At 41.3% G+C, this 18,491-nt stretch overlaps 1 protein-coding gene across 2 annotated transcripts in view; it reads left to right on the plus strand.

Annotated features, from left to right (window-relative positions):
* The first annotated feature begins 1,236 nt into the window (after nt 1–1,236).
* Nucleotides 1,237–18,491, plus strand: part of fam219a (family with sequence similarity 219 member A) — a 68,803-nt gene continuing 51,548 nt past the window's right edge. The window contains exon 1 of one of the 2 annotated variants that reach the window (XM_008120592.3): nt 1,237–1,539. In XM_008120592.3, coding sequence (XP_008118799.1) covers nt 1,480–1,539 — 60 coding nt within the window. In that variant the 5' untranslated portion in view covers nt 1,237–1,479. The remainder of the gene's footprint in view (nt 1,540–18,491) is intronic. The other variant, XM_008120591.3, reaches the window with a different exon arrangement.

An 18,491-nucleotide genomic window follows, 5' to 3' on the forward strand; every position in this document is an offset into this window, starting at 1 on the left:
CTGAAGGATCCTCGCCTCGTTGGTTTATTATTCATGAAGGGGCGGAGCATGCCAGGCCTCGCCCTATCTCTTTACGCGCAGAGGCAGAGAGCTATGAATATGTAGATGAAGGTGGGCGGGGTTGCGGGTGTTGCTGAAGAGGGACTCGACGGGAGCGGTTCTTATTGAATTATTCATGAGAGAGGCGGAGCCAGTCAGACCTCGCCCTATCCTCTCCCCGCACAGTCGCTGAGCTATGAATATGTAGATAAAGATGGGCGGGGCTTCAGGCGTCAGTGGAGAGGGACTTGACGGGAGTAATTTCTATTGAATTATTCATGAGGAAGGCGGGGCCTGTACCTCCCGGTACGGACGCAGAGCTATGAATATGTAGATAAAGTAGGCGGGGCTTCAGTCCTCAGTGGAGAGGGACTTGACGGGAGTAATTTCTATTGAATTATTCATGAGGAAGGCGGGGTCTGTACCTCCCGGTACAGACGCAGAGCTATGAATATGTAGATAAACGTAGGCGGAGCTTCAGGCGTCACTGGAGAGGGACTTGAAGGGAGTAATTTCTATTGAATTATTCATGAGGAAGGCGGGGCCTGTACCTCCCGGTACAGACGCAGAGCTATGAATATGTAGATAAACGTAGGCGGAGCTTCAGGCGTCACTGGAGAGGGACTTGAAGGGAGTAATTTCTATTGAATTATTCATGAGGAAGGCGGGCCCTGTACCTCCCGGTACAGACGCAGAGCTATGAATATGTAGATAAACGTAGGCGGAGCTTCAGGCCTCAGTGGAGAGGGACTCGACGGGAGAGGTTCCTATTGAATTATTCATGAAGGAGGCGGATCCATTTGGGCGTCGCCCTATCCTCTCCCAGTACAGGCACAGAGCTATGAATATGTAGATCAAAGTAGGCGGAGCTTCAGGCCTCAGTGGAGAGGGACTCGACGGGAGTGGTTCCTATTGAATTATTAATGAAGGAGGCGGATCCAGTTAGGCGTCGCCCTATCCTCTCCCAGTACAGGCACAGAGCTATGAATATGTAGATCAAAGTAGGCGGAGCTTCAGGCCTCAGTGGAGAGGGACTCGACGGGAGAGGTTCCTATTGAATTATTCATGAGGGAGGCGGAGCCAGCTGAGTCTTGCCCTATCCAGTCACACAGGCTATGAATATGCAGATATGGTGAGTGGGGCGTCATTGGAGAAAGAACGGGGCGGCCGGAGAGGAAACGCGGCGCGCCCGTTGGCTGGCCCTCCCCGCGCATGCGCGGTGGCGGACTCTGAGGAGATGTGAGGGAGAGAGACAGCGAGAGCGAGCCGGGCGCGGGGCTGAGTCACTGACTGACGGGATCCTCCTCCTCCTCCTCCTCCTCCTCCTCATCCTCTTCTTCCTCCGTCTCCTTCGGGGGGATGCGGCGGCCCTGAGGAGGCCAAGGCCCTCTTCCCTTCGCCTTCCTCGCCCTCCCTCGCCTCCCCTCACCCGCCGGCACCATGATGGAGGAGATGGACCGCTTCCAAGTGCCCGCCGTCAGGGCCGAGATGCAGCCTCTGGTGAGATAGGCCTCATCCTCCTCCTCATCCTCCTCCTCCTCAGTGAGGCTGGGGTCGTGACAGCCCTCCCTTCAGTGTTATTCCATATTATTCCTGATGCCTTTTACCTATCTTTATTATTATTATTCCTGAAGGTAATGGTTGGATTATTATCCTTTTACTGATGGGAAAGGCTATTCTTCCCATTATTATTATTATTGATGCCTTTTACCTGTTATTATTATTATTATTGATGCCTTTTATTTATTTATTATTTATTTCATCATTTCTATCCCGCCCTTCTCACCCGAAGGGACTCAGGGTGGCTTACAAAACTGGCAGAATATGATGCCAAATATTATTTTACCTATTATTATTATTATTATTCCTGAAGGTAATGGTTGGATTATTGTCCTTTTACTGATGGGAAAGGCTGTTCTTCCCATTATTATTATTATTATTGATGCCTTTTACCTATTATTATTATTACTATTATTATTGATGCCTTTTGTTTATTATTTATTATTTATTTCATCGTTTCTATCCCGCCCTTCTCACCTGAAGTGACTCAGGGCGGCTTACAAAACTGGCAGAATTCGATGCCAAATATTATTTTACCGATTATTGTTCTTATTCCTGAAGGTAATGGTTGGATTATTATCCTTTTACTGATGGGAAAGGCTATTCTTCCCATTATTATTATTATTGATGCCTTTTACCTATTATTATTATTATTATTATTGATGTCTTTTGCATATTCTTATTCTTATTATTCCTGAAGGTAATGGATGGATTATTATCCTTTTACTGATGGGAAAGGCTGTTCTTCCCATTATTATAATTATTTATGCCTTTTACCCGTTATTATTGATGCCTTTTATTTATTATTTATTTCATCATTTCTATCCCGCCCTTCTCACCCGAAGGGACTCAGGGTGGCTTACAAAACTGGCAGAATATGATGCCAAATATTATTTTACCTATTATTATTATTATTATTCCTGAAGGTAATGGTTGGATTATTGTCCTTTTACTGATGGGAAAGGCTGTTCTTCCCATTATTATTATTATTATTGATGCCTTTTACCTATTATTATTATTACTATTATTATTGATGCCTTTTGTTTATTATTTATTATTTATTTCATCGTTTCTATCCCGCCCTTCTCACCTGAAGTGACTCAGGGCGGCTTACAAAACTGGCAGAATTCGATGCCAAATATTATTTTACCGATTATTGTTCTTATTCCTGAAGGTAATGGTTGGATTATTATCCTTTTACTGATGGGAAAGGCTATTCTTCCCATTATTATTATTATTGATGCCTTTTACCTATTATTATTATTATTATTATTGATGTCTTTTGCATATTCTTATTCTTATTATTCCTGAAGGTAATGGATGGATTATTATCCTTTTACTGATGGGAAAGGCTGTTCTTCCCATTATTATAATTATTTATGCCTTTTACCCGTTATTATTGATGCCTTTTATTTATTATTTATTTCATCATTTCTATCCCGCCCTTCTCACCTGAAGGGACTCAGGGCGGCTTACAAAACTGGCAGAATTCGATGCCAAATATTATTTTACCGATTATTGTTCTTATTCCTGAAGGTAATGGTTGGATTATTATCCTTTTACTGATGGGAAAAGCTATTCTTCCCATTATTATTATTATTATTATTGATGCCTTTTACCTATTATTATTATTATTATTGATGTCTTTTACATATTCTTATTATTATTATTATTATTCCTGAAGGTAATGGTTGGATTATTATCCTTTTACTGATGGTAAAGGCTGTTCTTCCCATTATTATAATTATGTATGCCTTTTAGCCGTTATTATTGATGCCTTTTATTTATTATTTATTTCATCATTTCTATCCCGCCCTTCTCACCTGAAGGGACTCAGGGCGGCTTACAAAACTGGCAGAATTCGATGCCAAATATTATTTTACCGATTATTATTCTTATTCCTGAAGGTAATGGTTGGATTATTATCCTTTTACTAATGGGAAAGGCTATTCTTCCCATTATTATTATTATTGATGCCTTTTACCTATTATTATTATTATTATTGATGTCTTTTGCATATTCTTATTCTTATTATTCCTGAAGGTAATGGATGGATTATTATCCCTTTACTGATGGGAAAGGCTATTCTTCCCATTATTATTATTATTCTTGATGCTTTTTACCTGTTGTTGTTATTATTATTATTATTATTGATGATGCCTTTTATTGATTATTATTCTTATTCCTGAAGGTAAAGCTTGGATTATTATCCTTTTAATGATGGGAAAGGCTATTTTTCCCATTATTATTATCATTGATGACTTTTACCGATGATAATGATGATGATTATTATTATTATTGATGCCTTTTACCGATGATAACGATTATTATTATTATTTATGCCTTTTACCCATTATTATTATTATTCCTGAAGGTAATGGTTGGATTATTATCTTTTTACTGATGGGAAAGGATATTCTTCCCATTATTATTGATGCCTTTTACCTGTTATTATTATTATTATTATTATTATTATTGAAAGTAACGGTTGGGTTATTATCCTCTTACTGATGGACAAGGCCATTCTTCCCCTTATTATTATTAATATTATTATTATTGTTATTATGACAATATTATCCTGATTGGTGGATTCGATGCCCCGCAGGGCCAGGCCTGCTTCTTTAGGGCAATGCTTTCATTATTATTGTTGTTGTCATTCTATAAGGTTATCATGATGATATTATTACTGTTATATTAGCCTTTCTCCAGATCTCAATGCCTCCTGGGCCCTGCTTCCCTTAGGTCCCCACCATTCTTTCTATTATTATTATTCCTGATGTTGATGAGCCTTACTTACTCTCAATATCTCCCGTCATCCTTTATTTATTATTATTATTATTATTATTATTATTATTATTTCATCTCAATGTCCCCATCATACTCTCTATTATTATTTCCTATGCTGATGATGAGCCTCCCACCATCCTCTCTATTATTATTAGTATTATTATTTAAACGACAACACATTATGACACAGAAAACAAGATATATATGCTGGATTTCTTATTCCTGACGCTGATAGTGAGCCTTACTTACTCTCAGTGCCTTACCATCCTTCCTATTATTATTATTATTATTATTATTATTATTATTATTATTATTATTATTATCATCATCATTATCATTATTCCTGATAAGAGCCTCACCTACTCTCAATGCCTTATTACTTATTATTATTATTATTATTTATTACTTAATCTCAATGCCTCCTACCATCCTTTGTATTATTCTTCTTTTTCCTGATAATGAGCCTCACTTACTTCCAATGCCTTACTTCTTATTATTACCTAATCTCAATGCCTCCCACCATCCTTCCTATTATAACTGTTGTTATTATTATTAGCATTATTTCTGATGCTGATGATTAGCCTCACTTACTTTCATTGCCTTACTTACTACTTATTACAGTTATTTTTATTACTTAATGCCTCCCACCATTCTTACTGTTATTATTATATCGTCATCATCATGATCATTCCTGATGCTGATAATGAGCTTCACTTACTCTTAAGGCCTTACTTACGACTTGTTATTATTATTGTTACTTAATTTCAATGCCTCCCACCATCCTTCCTATTTCATCATCATCATCATTCCTGATGCTGCTGCTGAGCTTCACTTACTCTCAATGCCTTACTTACTTATTACTTATTACTTAATATCAAAACCTTCCACCATCCTTTTTATTATTATTATTATAGTTATTGTTATTCCTGATACTGCTGATGAGCCTTACTCTAAATGCATCACTTACTATTATTTTGTTATTATTATTACTTACTCTCAATGCCACCCAGACCCTATCTCCTTAGGTACCACCATCCTTCTTCTTATTTCCTTATGATGATGATGATGAGCATTCCTCGTGATCTTGATGCTTCACAGGCCCTGTTCGCTATTATTATTATTATTATTATTATTATTATTATTATTATTATTATTAATATAATCATGGTTCCTTTTGCTGATTGTTTGCCTTATTCATGATCTCACTGCCTCACAGGCCCTCTTTCCCTCAGGCAAATCCATCTTTCCTTTTGTTGTTGTTGTTGTTATTCCTGATACTGATAATTATTAGCCCTCCTCATGATCTCAGTGCCTCACAGGCCATGCTTATTATAGGCACTACCATTATTATTATTATTATTATTATTATTATTATTCCTGATGATGGTGATGATTATTACTCATCATCTCGATGCCTCACAGGCCCTGTTTTCTCTGGATACTGCCATATTTCCCATCATTATTATTATTCCTAATGGTAATGATGATGAGACTTACTCATGATCTCAGTGCCTCACAGGCCCTGGTTTATTTCCCCCACTGCCATCATCATCATCATTATTATTATTCCTAATGATAATGATGAGGCTTACTCATGATCTCAGTGCTTCACAGGCCCTGCTTATTTTGGATACTGCCATCCTTTTTGTTATTATTGTTGTTGTTGTTATTACGGATGATGGTGATGCTGATTACTCATCATCTCGATGCCTCACAGGCCCTGTTTTCCCCAACACTGCCATCCTCTCCATTCTCATTACCTTTATTATTCCTAATGATAATGATGATGAGGCTTACTCATGGTCTTGATGCCGTATGGGCTCTGCTTCTCTCAGGCCCTGCCATCCTTCCCATTTCCCCTGTTTTCCACCTCTTTCTCTCTATTTCCCCTTCCCTGCCTTTTCCTCCCTCCCCATTTCCTCCTGTAAAACTTGAGAGCCCTCCTCTCTGTTTTGTGCCCTTTCCCTGACCCGTCCCAGCCTCAAAATCAGCCTCCTCTGCCGGGGCGTGGATACTGGGGGAGGGAGAAGCAGCTGGGCTGGGTGGGCCCCTCCTCTGCGGCAAGGCGGCTTCAGGCAGAAGGAGGCGGCCCTGCAGGAGCCGGAGGAGGTGGGGGGTCGGTAAGCGGGGAGCCCCCTTTTGCAAGGAAGGAAAGAAGGAGGCTGGCCTGGCTGGAGGAGTGGGGTGGTCCTTGGGGGAAGGGGGAAGCAGTGGTTTGTTTATGCAGGAAAACAGTCCCTCCTCCCTTCCTTCCTCTCCCATGAGAAGAGAGATGTCTTCCTCTTGCTCCTTGTGTGTGTTTGTTTATATGCCTGCAAATGGCCTATGAATCTTCCTGGGTTTCCTTAGGCAAGGATTGCTCAGGAGTGGCTGGGCTGGTCCCTTCCTCAGAAATGAAGCCTTCAGCACCTGGGATTTCTTGGCAGTCCCTCTGGGCTTGAAAAAGGTTCTTCTTGCCTGGCAGAAAGGGGTTGGACTGGATGGCTCTCGCGGTCTCTTCCAAGTCTACATTCTATGATTCTTTGCAAGTTGGGGGATTCTGGGAGTAGAAGTCCAAATGCCTTTTCCCAAGCTCTGGGAAAGGGGGCAAAGATCTGGGTCAAATCTTATGTGTGCCTGACCCTTCAAATCACAATGTGTTTTCTTACACAAGAAATATAGTCAAAGGGGGTTAGCAAGTTCCTTCTTATGAAATGTGGCCTACAGCACCCAGTATTTGGGATACATGCACAACATGCTTCCAAGATCAGGCAGAATGTGGTGACTGCAGGATATTTGGGGACAGGGACTTTTTCCTTTCCTGGGGGAAGTGTTTCCCTCTAGGGAGGAAAGTTGGTTCCCTGCACTTTTTAAAATTAAGGTGTCCTCTTTGAAAATGAAAATGGAGCAGGACACAGGCTCACATTTTCCAGGAAGTATCCTGAGACCCCACTGCCCTGCCCTCTTTTCTAGCCACACCTGAAACAAGGCCTCAGAAGGGCCTGAAGGGAATGGCCTCCTGTGGGCACAATGGGGGGGGGGGGGCTGCACAAGTGGACTGGTTTGTGGATAATGGGCAGTTTGGAGACCCTGATCCCCTCTTAGCCCTTAAGACCTCTTGGGAGCCTGATGACAGCCTGGTTAGCAGGAGGGGCTGCTTGTTTTTTTCCCAAGGGAAAATGGGGCCCTGATAGTTTTCAAGGGGTTCTCTCTCTCCTTGAAAACATCCATCTCAGGACTAATTTGGACTCCTACTCTTGAGAAACTCTGGGGCTGACCTTAGAGCACATTCCAGGTCAGTAAGGAACAGCTTCTCCCATCTGTGTCAAGCTTTGGTAACTGAAGGTGACTATGGTTCTTCTGTCCACTTAGCATATGCTGTTTCTGTTGCAGAGAGAGGTTGCTGTTTCTTAGCAGCTCCTCTCCCCCTTTTCTTAAAGACATCCCCCCCCCTTTTTCCCATTCCAGTTTTGAGCAATGTCTAGTGATGAGGGTCTCTTCCAGGGATCTGTTTTCTCCAGTCCTCTCCTCTCATGGGCTCATGAAGGCCTTTCCAGCTCCCGGCAAGCGGAAAAGGGCAGGAACATGACTGGATGTTTTGGATCCCCGTCTGCCCGGCTGGTGACGTAATCCTTTTGGAGGCATGCCTCAGAGAGGAGTGAGCCTCGCTTGTGGGCAGCATCTACAGGCAGCAAGGGAAAGAACAGGGCCCATGCAGTGCCAGCTTGGGCTCAGCAGCCTTTATCATAATGGGAAGTACTGTGGGATGCCTTTGCTTTCCAGGAGACAGGTGCAATGCCTGGGCAAAGCATGAATTAGAGAAGAGAAAGTTAAAGAGCTCCCCACCACCACCACTCATTGCATTGCACAGAGCTGTTTACTAGGTTGCTGTCCCTTGAAGTGGTTCTGAAAGTGTCTTAGGCTGGTGCTCTCTCTGGGAACGCTGCTTTACAAGCAGGGATTCTGTTCGCAGAACAAATGCACTTGCCTTTCTTCATGGATGCACCCAGCCCTATAGCCCACCCTCAGAGATTGGAGGTTAATTCCCTGTGAATTGATTCCCTGCTTTGTGTTTTTCAGAAGTTACCTCTTTATCTTTTGAAACCCAAGGTGTTCATATCACTGCAATTTTATTTGAAAATATTGAGCACTGGCCTCCGGTTTCTTGCCACCTGGAATGTTTTTGACCATTTGCTCTATACAATCTATATGTTAATCTGCACTTTGGGTTAGATTTCCTGTATTTTCTGCAGCTGGGTGCTCACTGTCATACTGTTTTTATAGAGAAGGAGAGGCTTGGATCCATTAGGTTTCCTGTCTTCACCCTTTTTGTGTGGTAAGATCCACCATACTTCGCTACTTCTCAGGGAATTTGAGGAATTCTTTATTTTTATCTCACCTTTCTCCTGATATAGGGACTCAATAAATATGACACAGTACAAATGAGAAACAAAACAAATGCACGCAAATATGAATATAAAAATTAAAAACAGCTACAACTTTGTGTCATAAAGTATAAAAATTAAAATGCAGTCAAAATAAAGTAACATTACAGCAAAAAGTGGCACAGATCCCCCCAAATCCTGCTCACAACTGCCCCAGCCCAGAAGATCTTGGGGTTCTTTGTGACTTAGGCAGAGAGAGATGGTCCTTCAAATAATCTGGCCTCAAGTTACTTACTCACCAGTAACAATTAGCCCACACATGTGGCTTTATTTGGCTCTTTCACAGTGTACTTCTAGATATCCATTTCTCCCCCCTGCCTGCCATTACTTTGTGTTCTCTTCTTGAATTTAAACATTATTGGAAGATAAAGGGAAATGTTCGTACTTTTGACATGTGTTAGTCTCTCTCGCTTTGAGCTGAAGTGAAATAGAACTTCCACTCTTTAGCTCCTTCCTCCCAACTGAAAACAACAATCAATATTAAAAGTAGCGCCCTCTTAATCCAACGGTTGACCCCCAGAATAGATGGACTCCCATCCTCAAAGATACACAATGAAAAGTATCTTAAGACAGTGTCTTCATGACAAAGCATTTTTACATTTTATTTTTCTTTGTAAATATTACAAAGGGATTCCATTTTTGAAAATGTGTGTGAGTCTCTTAAACTTTCGCTTGCTACTTTATCCGCGTGATCTATAGTTGCTTGTTGAATGTTTCAGCTTCACAATACTTTACTCTGAAGGAAAACTTAGCCGTTCCATTCTAACGGACTCATATTTTTTGAGGTGCTTAATATCATTGCTGTCCCTGTCCTTCTGCTTTATGCATAAATAGGTTTTCTGTAATGTCTTCAGGTTTTTTAACAGCTGTAGTCACTGGCGTATTCTGTATTGAGAATTTCAGCTGATATTGCAAGGTTAGCTGACACAATTCCTATTTTAAAAGGACTATGCTGATTGATATTCAGTTCATTTCCAAACCTGATTCAAAATCCCAGTGCTTCCCTTTAAACACTGCAGGACCTGATATCCAAGAACATGATTTTGCCATAACTGGCTTACCTAGCTGTTAGGATTTTCACCAGACTTTAACTCATGACTTTCTTATCAGGAGTGCAGCATGCAAATGAGAGGAGAGGGATTGCTTTCTGGTGGCATTTGGCTCTACAATGCTCCCCCCAGAGCAATACACCTGGCACTTTTCTGGCACCAAATCAAGCTACATCTTTCATTTACCCAGGCATTTTTATCTATATTTTAATTGATTTACAGTCTCTTGTGATGAAAGATGACATAGGAATGTTTCTAATAAATATTGGTCAGTATCCTGTTGGCTAGTTGCACATACATAGGTTTACCAGTATAAGTGATTGCATATTTTTGCCCCATGTGAAAGATGTACTTTTATTCCGATGTTGTGGAATTTACTTTTGCATTCTCTTGCCTGTTTGGATATACATTCGTGTATACAGCATTGCCATTCTATAAAAGAGTTGTGTAGCATAATCAGTACATAGCTCCTGGTGTGGAATCTCTATCAAAAAGCACCCTAATCCTTGCCAAGTTAAAATATTTGGTGGCAGTTTCCCTGCAATTGGACTCATAACTGCTGCTTGCAGTAATTCCTTCTCTGTCTTGAAAAGTCTAATTATGAACTGAATACTATTAGTCTGATAGCAAGTCCTATTAACCCGAGACCTGTAAAATGAGGCCACTGAAGCAACATGCCTAAACTGCATTTTTCCTTTTGAATTTAAATATGTACCCTTCCTTGTAGTGTTTGTGAACACATTGCAGAGGGTCACATGTTGCTCTATAACAGTCATGAAATAAACTGGTCTAGGTATTGTAATGAGGGCAACAATTGTGCCGAAGCCTCATGTATTGACTCCAGATTACATCATGAAAATATTCATACTGTTACAGCTTGCATTACGTAGATAGCGAAACAGGAATTTTGCAAGAACTTGATGAATAGTAGTAGAATGCCAGCTGTTTGAACCAGCCTCTTTTCTGACACCGGAAAAGAGAGATAAGATTGTTGCCCAGGCTTTGGAAAGATACTCTCTCTCCCAGCCCCCAAGAGATGCAGTTTTCACCTTGGGAGTTCTGCTAAGAACATTTAATCCAGCAAATCTTTTTCGCGTGGCTCAGTATATCTTCCTGATTTAAAATGTTTTGCTCTTGTATGAAAGTGATTATAGTCCTCTTCAGATTGTTTGCATTTATCATATTGATATTTACCATATACACTGGCACTATATCAATTCATGATGATGATAATTGCTTTTATACATTGTACGGAATTTGTATGCTATTTTTAATTTATAAAAGGGGATCAGGAAGGATGGATGCCATTGTTTGTTTGCACTTTAATAAATAAATTGCAGGCGAGAACAATAATTTGTTTCAGACATAAGCAGTGGGCTGATCTATGTGGTATAGCCTACAAAGCATGGGAACTGCAGCTTCTCAGCTGAAATCTTTGTGGGAGTTCCTTTTATTTTTTTTGTCCTTGGCAGATGTTGCTCCCATGTTGTCAAATGATTTGATGCCAGGAGAGATGAAATGTGTTTAAGAGAATGGCCATTTCTGTGGTGGGCAGATTCCAGTGCTGCATGTTTCAGAAATTACTCAGTGAAGCATATTACATCTTCCTTGTCTAGCCCATTTGATCTGTTTCTCTTCATGTACAACAAACCTCTTTTCTGTCTTCCTCCTTTACATTTTCACTCTTTTATTGTGGCTGCTGATAATGAAGTTCAGTATCTGATTTGTGTAACCATGTGTATGCATGCTTCTGTCTCCTCTTCTTGGAAATCTGGGGCATAGGAGGAGATGGATTTTGAATATTTGTGTAAAGCACAAATCATGCTGAAATTCAAGGTTGCCACCCACACGGAATGAGAAATAATTATTGTTGCCTCAGTATGAATAAATATCTTAGTTCACTTATTCACAGCTTTGTATATATAAAATGTGTTTGTGCAGACGTTCTCCTAAATCCGGCAAGAGTTTGTTTTCACCTCCTGAGCACATTATCGGAATTCCCTGTTGCAAACAAAGGCTGGCAGAAGTCATAAACCTCAACCACAGAGAGCACCTTGAGGAAGCAAGGCAAGTTGGCAGGGGCTCTGGCATTTCCTCTGCAGATTTCTCTCACATGGAAAGCTATGGAAGGAGGGACCTTGTGCTTGGAGCAAGCTGGGCTTTCTGGCCTTTGGACCAGGAACACAGCTCCACATCAGCCCTTTATATTGCAAGCACATTTACTTGTTAGATGCTTGTTTGTTTTTAGTCACAGGGCTCAACTTTCATCGTATTCAGTCATCTTGTTCTTGAAGCACATTTGAGTCCATCTTTGCCTACTGGAGGAGAAATGTCGCTACTTTGTCTGCATGCAAGGACCCCCCCCCCCCAACCACAAGATGGGGCAGACTTTGGCTGCACACTTGGGCTATAAGATGTGCTATATCCACTGAGAGTTTTCAGTAATGTGCAGGAAACTAGGCTGCCACCCCTCCCTTTTGCCTCCACTGACCTAGTTCTTTTCGAGCTTTTACACACAAAAATCATTGCAGGTCTTCTGTATAACAACATGTTCAAAGCTTAGGATCTCTAGCAGCTCACTTGTGTGGCTGAATGTGCCAATGTTGGGGGGACACGCATAAGTGAACCCCTGATGAAGATACTCTGTGGGTCAGGCAAGCACAGGACCTGACCAAGCAAAGGCTGACTGGTGTTTTTGACTTTTTAATATTGGCCTAACCATGGAACTGCTGGGGACCCATCTACACTGCTATATAATACTGTTTCTGGATACAGATTAGCTGAATTACATGGCAGTGTAAATTCATATAATCCAGTTCAAAGCACTTAATCTGCATTCTGAAACTGGATTATATGGCAATGTAGATCCAGCCTGAATGTACAGTACGCCCTTGGTATTCTCCAGGGTCTCATTCCTGGAACTCCCACAGATGCCAAAACCCAGAGATGCTCAAATCCCATGATATACAATGGTGTAGTAAAATGGCATCCCTTCATTGTAGTGGTAAATTTGAGGCTTGCTTTTTGGATTTTTGAAAATGAAGTTTCAAACTACACTCTGATGATTGATATCTCAGCATAGGGCCACGTGGGCTGAGAGAGCATCCTTGACATACTAATCAGTCTTGAATTTGTTTATGAATACAGTGTAATCTGACAAATAATTGAAAACCAATACCATATTTGGAAGCCCATTCTGACCTGATTTAAATATTTTAATCAATTGCATGTACAATGTTTTTTATAAAGCCAAGAGAGAAAAATAAAATGAATCCAAGGCAGCCCTTGTAGCTCAGGTGCACTATGATTGTGTGCACACTAGTGCTCTTCACAGATGTGTCCCAGACCAGCTGTAATTAACACAGACTCTTGAAAGGCAGGTCCATGTGGACTGTGTTATAATCTTTGCAGCCATGCAATCTAGATCTGACATTGCCCAGATCAGATACTACTAGTGTAGCAGGCAAAGATGGCAACCAGGTGCAAGGCTGAATTCATAAGCCAGCCTCAAAGTGCCAGCCTAGTTTCTCAAGGGGACATACTAAAATAGGTTGAATTCTTATTCTAGGACCCCATTTGTCTTCTGTCAAGCACCACCTCTGTGGATGAAGTTTCAGTTCGTTTAGTCCTCATTCAGTTTGTTGTACCAATTCTCTGGTTGAGAATTCTAAATATTACACCCATCCCAGGCACAAGATTCCATAGGATGTTGTCAAAATAGAAAAAGGGGAATCCTAGTCATACAATTATGTGATTTGAAGATGACTTAGGACTCTAGTCTCAGATATTTTGGGGAATATCTTTGGAAGAGGTGCCGAAGGAATAGATCACATAGCTCTTGACTAGTCTCTCCCTTAAAAGCAACAGTTTCTTTGGGGATGGATAATACTACGAAATATTCAAATTCAGTAGCCTAACAGCATCTAGTCCTCAAAACCATGTTTATCCCCCAGTTACAACCACTCATTCTTGAGCTTCTGAAGTTTGTCACTCCAAGAAGGAAACTTCAGCGTTGCTCCTAGCCCTTCCAGTCAAAACACAGCGAGCTGCAATGCCATCTCTGGAAGCAGAAGGAGCAAAATACCAGAGGATTTTGGTCTGACCTGCCTGCAAACCAGCTCACTAAAATTCCATGAGCGAAATAAGGCAATTAGACAGTAAATGCCTCACTTGGAAGCATCCTAGCAAAACCTCCAGTTAAAGTAATATCTCAGCCTGTTGACCTATTTTATGAGCTGATATACAAGTAGGAATGCTTACTTAAAGACCTCTTTAAGTGGCATGGTTCCAAGTACACCTGTGCAAGCTGTATCTGAAGCATTTCTGGTCTATAATCTTTCCAAACAGCTGTCTGACAGTTAAGCATATTGATTATCTATCTACTGTAGCTATGGCATTGTACGGTGGAATAGTCCTGAAAACTCCCTTATTCGGCAGGAACAAACGTTATTGTATTTGAGCAAGATGGGTAGATATGACACTGGCTGATTTCCCCCCCTTTCTTCTATAATAAAGTGAGCCTTGAAAAAATTGTTCTGTACTTGATTGGGTCATGGCCCTCCATTTCTCAGCATGAACAGCTAAAATAGCAGTACATGCCTCAAGTGGAGCTGCGTGGTCAGAAAAACTCAAATGATAAATAAAATGGTTCCACTTCTAGAAGGCACTGGAAAGCAGAATGAGGCAAGCTTTATTGCAGCTTATAAAAGCAGATACTCCATATTGTCTGCTTTGAACTGGATTATATTAGTCTACATAACCATATAATCCAGTTCAAAGCAGATAATCTGAATTTTATATGACAGTATAGAAAGGGCCTAAGTCTACCTGGGTTGAGCTCCCTTCCATGCTCCTCTTCAGGGGGACCTTCTTATCCCACTTTACTTTTAACTGTGGTTGCTAGTTGCTGTTTTTAACATGTTTGTTTAATAGTATCTTATCTTGTATCCATCATTATTTCTCAGTATGGCTAAATTGAGCTGCAACCTGGTATGTTTCTTTTGAAGTGCTGATCTGGGTTAGCCTCATACTGCTATTTCAGGTTCTGTTTTTAATGTTGCCTTTGTTCACTGTACTTCATAGTTCAGTAAATACTGTTAGTGTAGTCTTTTAAAAAAACAATTTTTATTGTAAGTGGTTGGTTGTTTCATGATACACTTTATACATTATCTTAAAGGACTGATGTGGCAAAAGGTTCATTTTGTAAACATAACAAAATAAGTGATACAAGTAGAGCATTTCGTGGCCATGATGGAGAAAATACGACCTGTTTTTTTAAAATCTGGAATTAGGAAGAGTTGGCTTAAATATTGGGAACCACTGCTTCTGTAAAAAGAGCAGAAGAACCTGTAGCTATACACAAAGCTCTTTTCCTTTGAGGGAAACGAGTCTGTGGGATGCCACCCCCAATTCTGAGTGACGGCAGTTTGGAAATAAACATTCTCCGCTCATAGATCTTGCAAGTCACACAGGTGTGAAGCACTCGCGTTAGTCATTTAAATGATTAAGATCCTGGAGGCAGAGTCCTGCCAGTTTGACTTGCATTGCTCTGCAATGTTCTACATCCTTTGATATTGCCCAGCCACAATGCTCTTGAACTTCACTGGGCTGCTGCCAGAATATCGGGAGGCCCTTCTTTTCAAAGCCTCACAAAGAGTCATGTGGAGTGGGGTTCGGTGGGAATTCTGCTCTCGCTGCCCCTAAACCTGCTCTTGAAGGCCAAGGCAACTTTGCTATCATGTTTTGTGGGCTTTGAGGGCTATACGGCCAGATGAGGCCAAGGGCTGGAGCAGGACTGCACAACTTGAGGTCCTCCAGGTGTTTTGGACTTCAATTCCCAGTATTCCTGACCATTAAACAAGCTGGCCAAGACTTCTGGAAGTTGGAGGCCCAAACAGTTTGAAGACAGTTGATAAACATGTCCATCACAAATGGTAACTTTTATTGCAGATATAAACCTTCAAAGGGAAGCTAGTGTCATCATTCTCACTTTTTTGTGTGGAAAAAATGAAGCATACTGTACTCTCAAGCCACTAACACTATTTTTTAACTAAGCAAACATTTTAAAGGTGAAGAGGTTAATATTCCTAAATGAAAAACTTGCTTTGGCAAAAAAAACCCTAATGCAATAAAGTTTAGAATCCTGACAGTCAAGTATCATTGTAGAGAGGTCTGTCTTTGTTTGCCTTTTACAGCAGAACAGGGCACGTGGGTCTTCCCAGGCAGGGACATTGGGATGCCTCCACCATGAAGGCCGTGTGTTGAATGTGGGAAAATGTCATCAAAATGTTGGCCTCTTAGGACTTACACTTCCATAGGCCATCCCCAGCAGGTTAAAGACTAAACAAAATGTGTTTTAGTCCTTAAATGGCAATTGCCACACCAAGGTTCTTGGGTTGCTATGGACCATTTTGTTCCTTAGGGGAGCCTTCCCGCTCATATAAATTTTTTGGTATATGCAGTCCCTTCCTCTATGCAGGATGTGACCAGAACAGGATCTTTAGCCAGTTCCCGGAGGTCTAGAAAGGGCAAGCTTTGTACCAAATATCGGAAAGCATGACAAAATGGCGAATAACTCTTCTCTAGAACCTTGGATGGTTATTTTGCCATCAAAATTGGTGGCGCCCCTCCATTGGAATACATGGAGACTCTGGAGTGACTTCAGAATGGCTTTGGGACCCTAGAATGTTTCATCATTGAATACTGGCAAAAAGTGTTGACAACAGGGCTTCAGTGGCATTATCAGAAAGGGAGCTATAACCAATGGATCATATGGGGAGTCAAGCATTAAACGTTAACAATAACACAACTGATTGTTCCTGGAAACTAATAAGAAAAAACCCGCAGTTTTTTAGGGCAAATACAGTTGTCCCAGCTATGATTAAGTACTGACCTCTGCACTTCAGATGGGTTGCGATTTTTGCAGTCTTCAAGGGCAGCCCTATATGGTGTAAGCTAGATGCCCTATAGAAACTATCAAGGGCATGAATCAGTAAAGCAAAATTTCCATTTTCACAGAGAGTCTGGAGCAGCTGGCTTGCCCAGATCTAGTTTTTACAAACAGCCACACAAGACCTCTACTAGTAGTTTCATGTTGTCATAAAAGAGAAAAGAGTAACACTTCTGGAAACAGACAGGAGGACTCCCATCGTGCCAACGTCTGGAATCAATTTAAGAAGACATTGGGAAGTGATGTCTTCAGTGAACTCCCAAGAGTCGGCCCTTGATGGTGCAGATCAGTGAGTTTAAACTGGGAACATCAGCTTTGCTTTCCTCAGTTTAAAACATGTCCTCTCCTCCCTTCCGCCCCCTCCGCTATAAGCTTACAGTTGGTGTTCTACATTTCCTTCTTGCAGGCTCCTCTTTTCAGGCCTGGTTCCTCCCTCCCTGCCGAGTAGCCACAGGCTTCAGTGCTCTGGAGCAGCAGGACTGGTCAGGTTGGGGGCCCTGAGGGCTGGCTCTTTGAAAAGTATGTTTCTAGCATCTCAGTGGGTGCCCTGTGGGAGGTTTGAACAACCTTTTATCCGAATGGCCCCCACTCTGTTGTGACAACTGGTGTGTCTTCTGCTAGAAATGATGCTATTGACTGTCAAGGGTTTCTTTTACCCAGCACTGGTGGAGTGTGGAAGGTTGTCTCAAGCGGTTGTTTGTCAATAGTGTGCTTCTCTTGGTGTCCAGATGCAGGGCTAAAATATTCATTCCACTGCCACATTGGAATTTATCTCACAAGGTAGTTTCTATTGTTCTAAGAACCACAGGATGTTCTCTCTGGCCCATACCACCCCTCTGGTTTATTTTTTTATGTTGGAGAACAAGATAACTAGAAGGGCCTAGCATTGGCTGTAGGGACAAAACAAAAAGAAACATCAGAGTGTTGCCAGTGGGGTCCATAATGCTTCATGCGCTATTCAAAAGCAGACTGCCCATCTGTCAGATAACTTAGATTGCCAAGGGATGCAAAAGTCCATTTATCAGTCTGATTGCTTTGTAAAAGGTATTCACTTGCTTACTCTTACTTCTATAGGATTGGAATTTGGATACATCTCTAATGAAACGGCTGTTGTTTTCCTGCCTCAGGCCAGTAAAGCATCTTCAAATGGCAAATATTGCATATACGGTGGCTAGAACAAGAGGGCTTTTCACTCTTTGTTGCCCACCCATTTGCTTTCTGGAACCACTGCAGGCTTTCAAAGGTTGGTTTTTGTGCACCCTGGGACATTTGGCCATGAACCAATGAAATTGTGTGCCATGGTCAATGCTGGTAGAACCTCCTCCTCAGTTTAGGATGTTCGTTTACCAACATGGGCTGTGGTCCTTTGTGTAAATCAGTGGATCAATGTCACTATTTATTCTATCTATCTATCTATCTATCTATCTATCTATCTATCTATCTATCTATATTGTCAGAAGCAAATTGAGGATACATTTATAATGTATTTAAAAATGCAAACAAAGTTAAAAACTTGGCATTATACTAAATGTCCTTTGACCAGAAGCTAGCCACTTGGAGTGCCTCTTATGTCGCTGTGAGAAGATCCTCCATTGTGCATGTGGCAGGGCCCAGGCTGTATTGTAGTCTGTGGTTTGCTCTTACCCACACTCGCATGTTGCGGACTTCACTTTGTAGCCCCAT

Source organism: Anolis carolinensis, chromosome 2 (assembly GCF_035594765.1).
Source record: "Anolis carolinensis isolate JA03-04 chromosome 2, rAnoCar3.1.pri, whole genome shotgun sequence".
Taxonomy (NCBI): domain Eukaryota; kingdom Metazoa; phylum Chordata; class Lepidosauria; order Squamata; family Dactyloidae; genus Anolis; species Anolis carolinensis.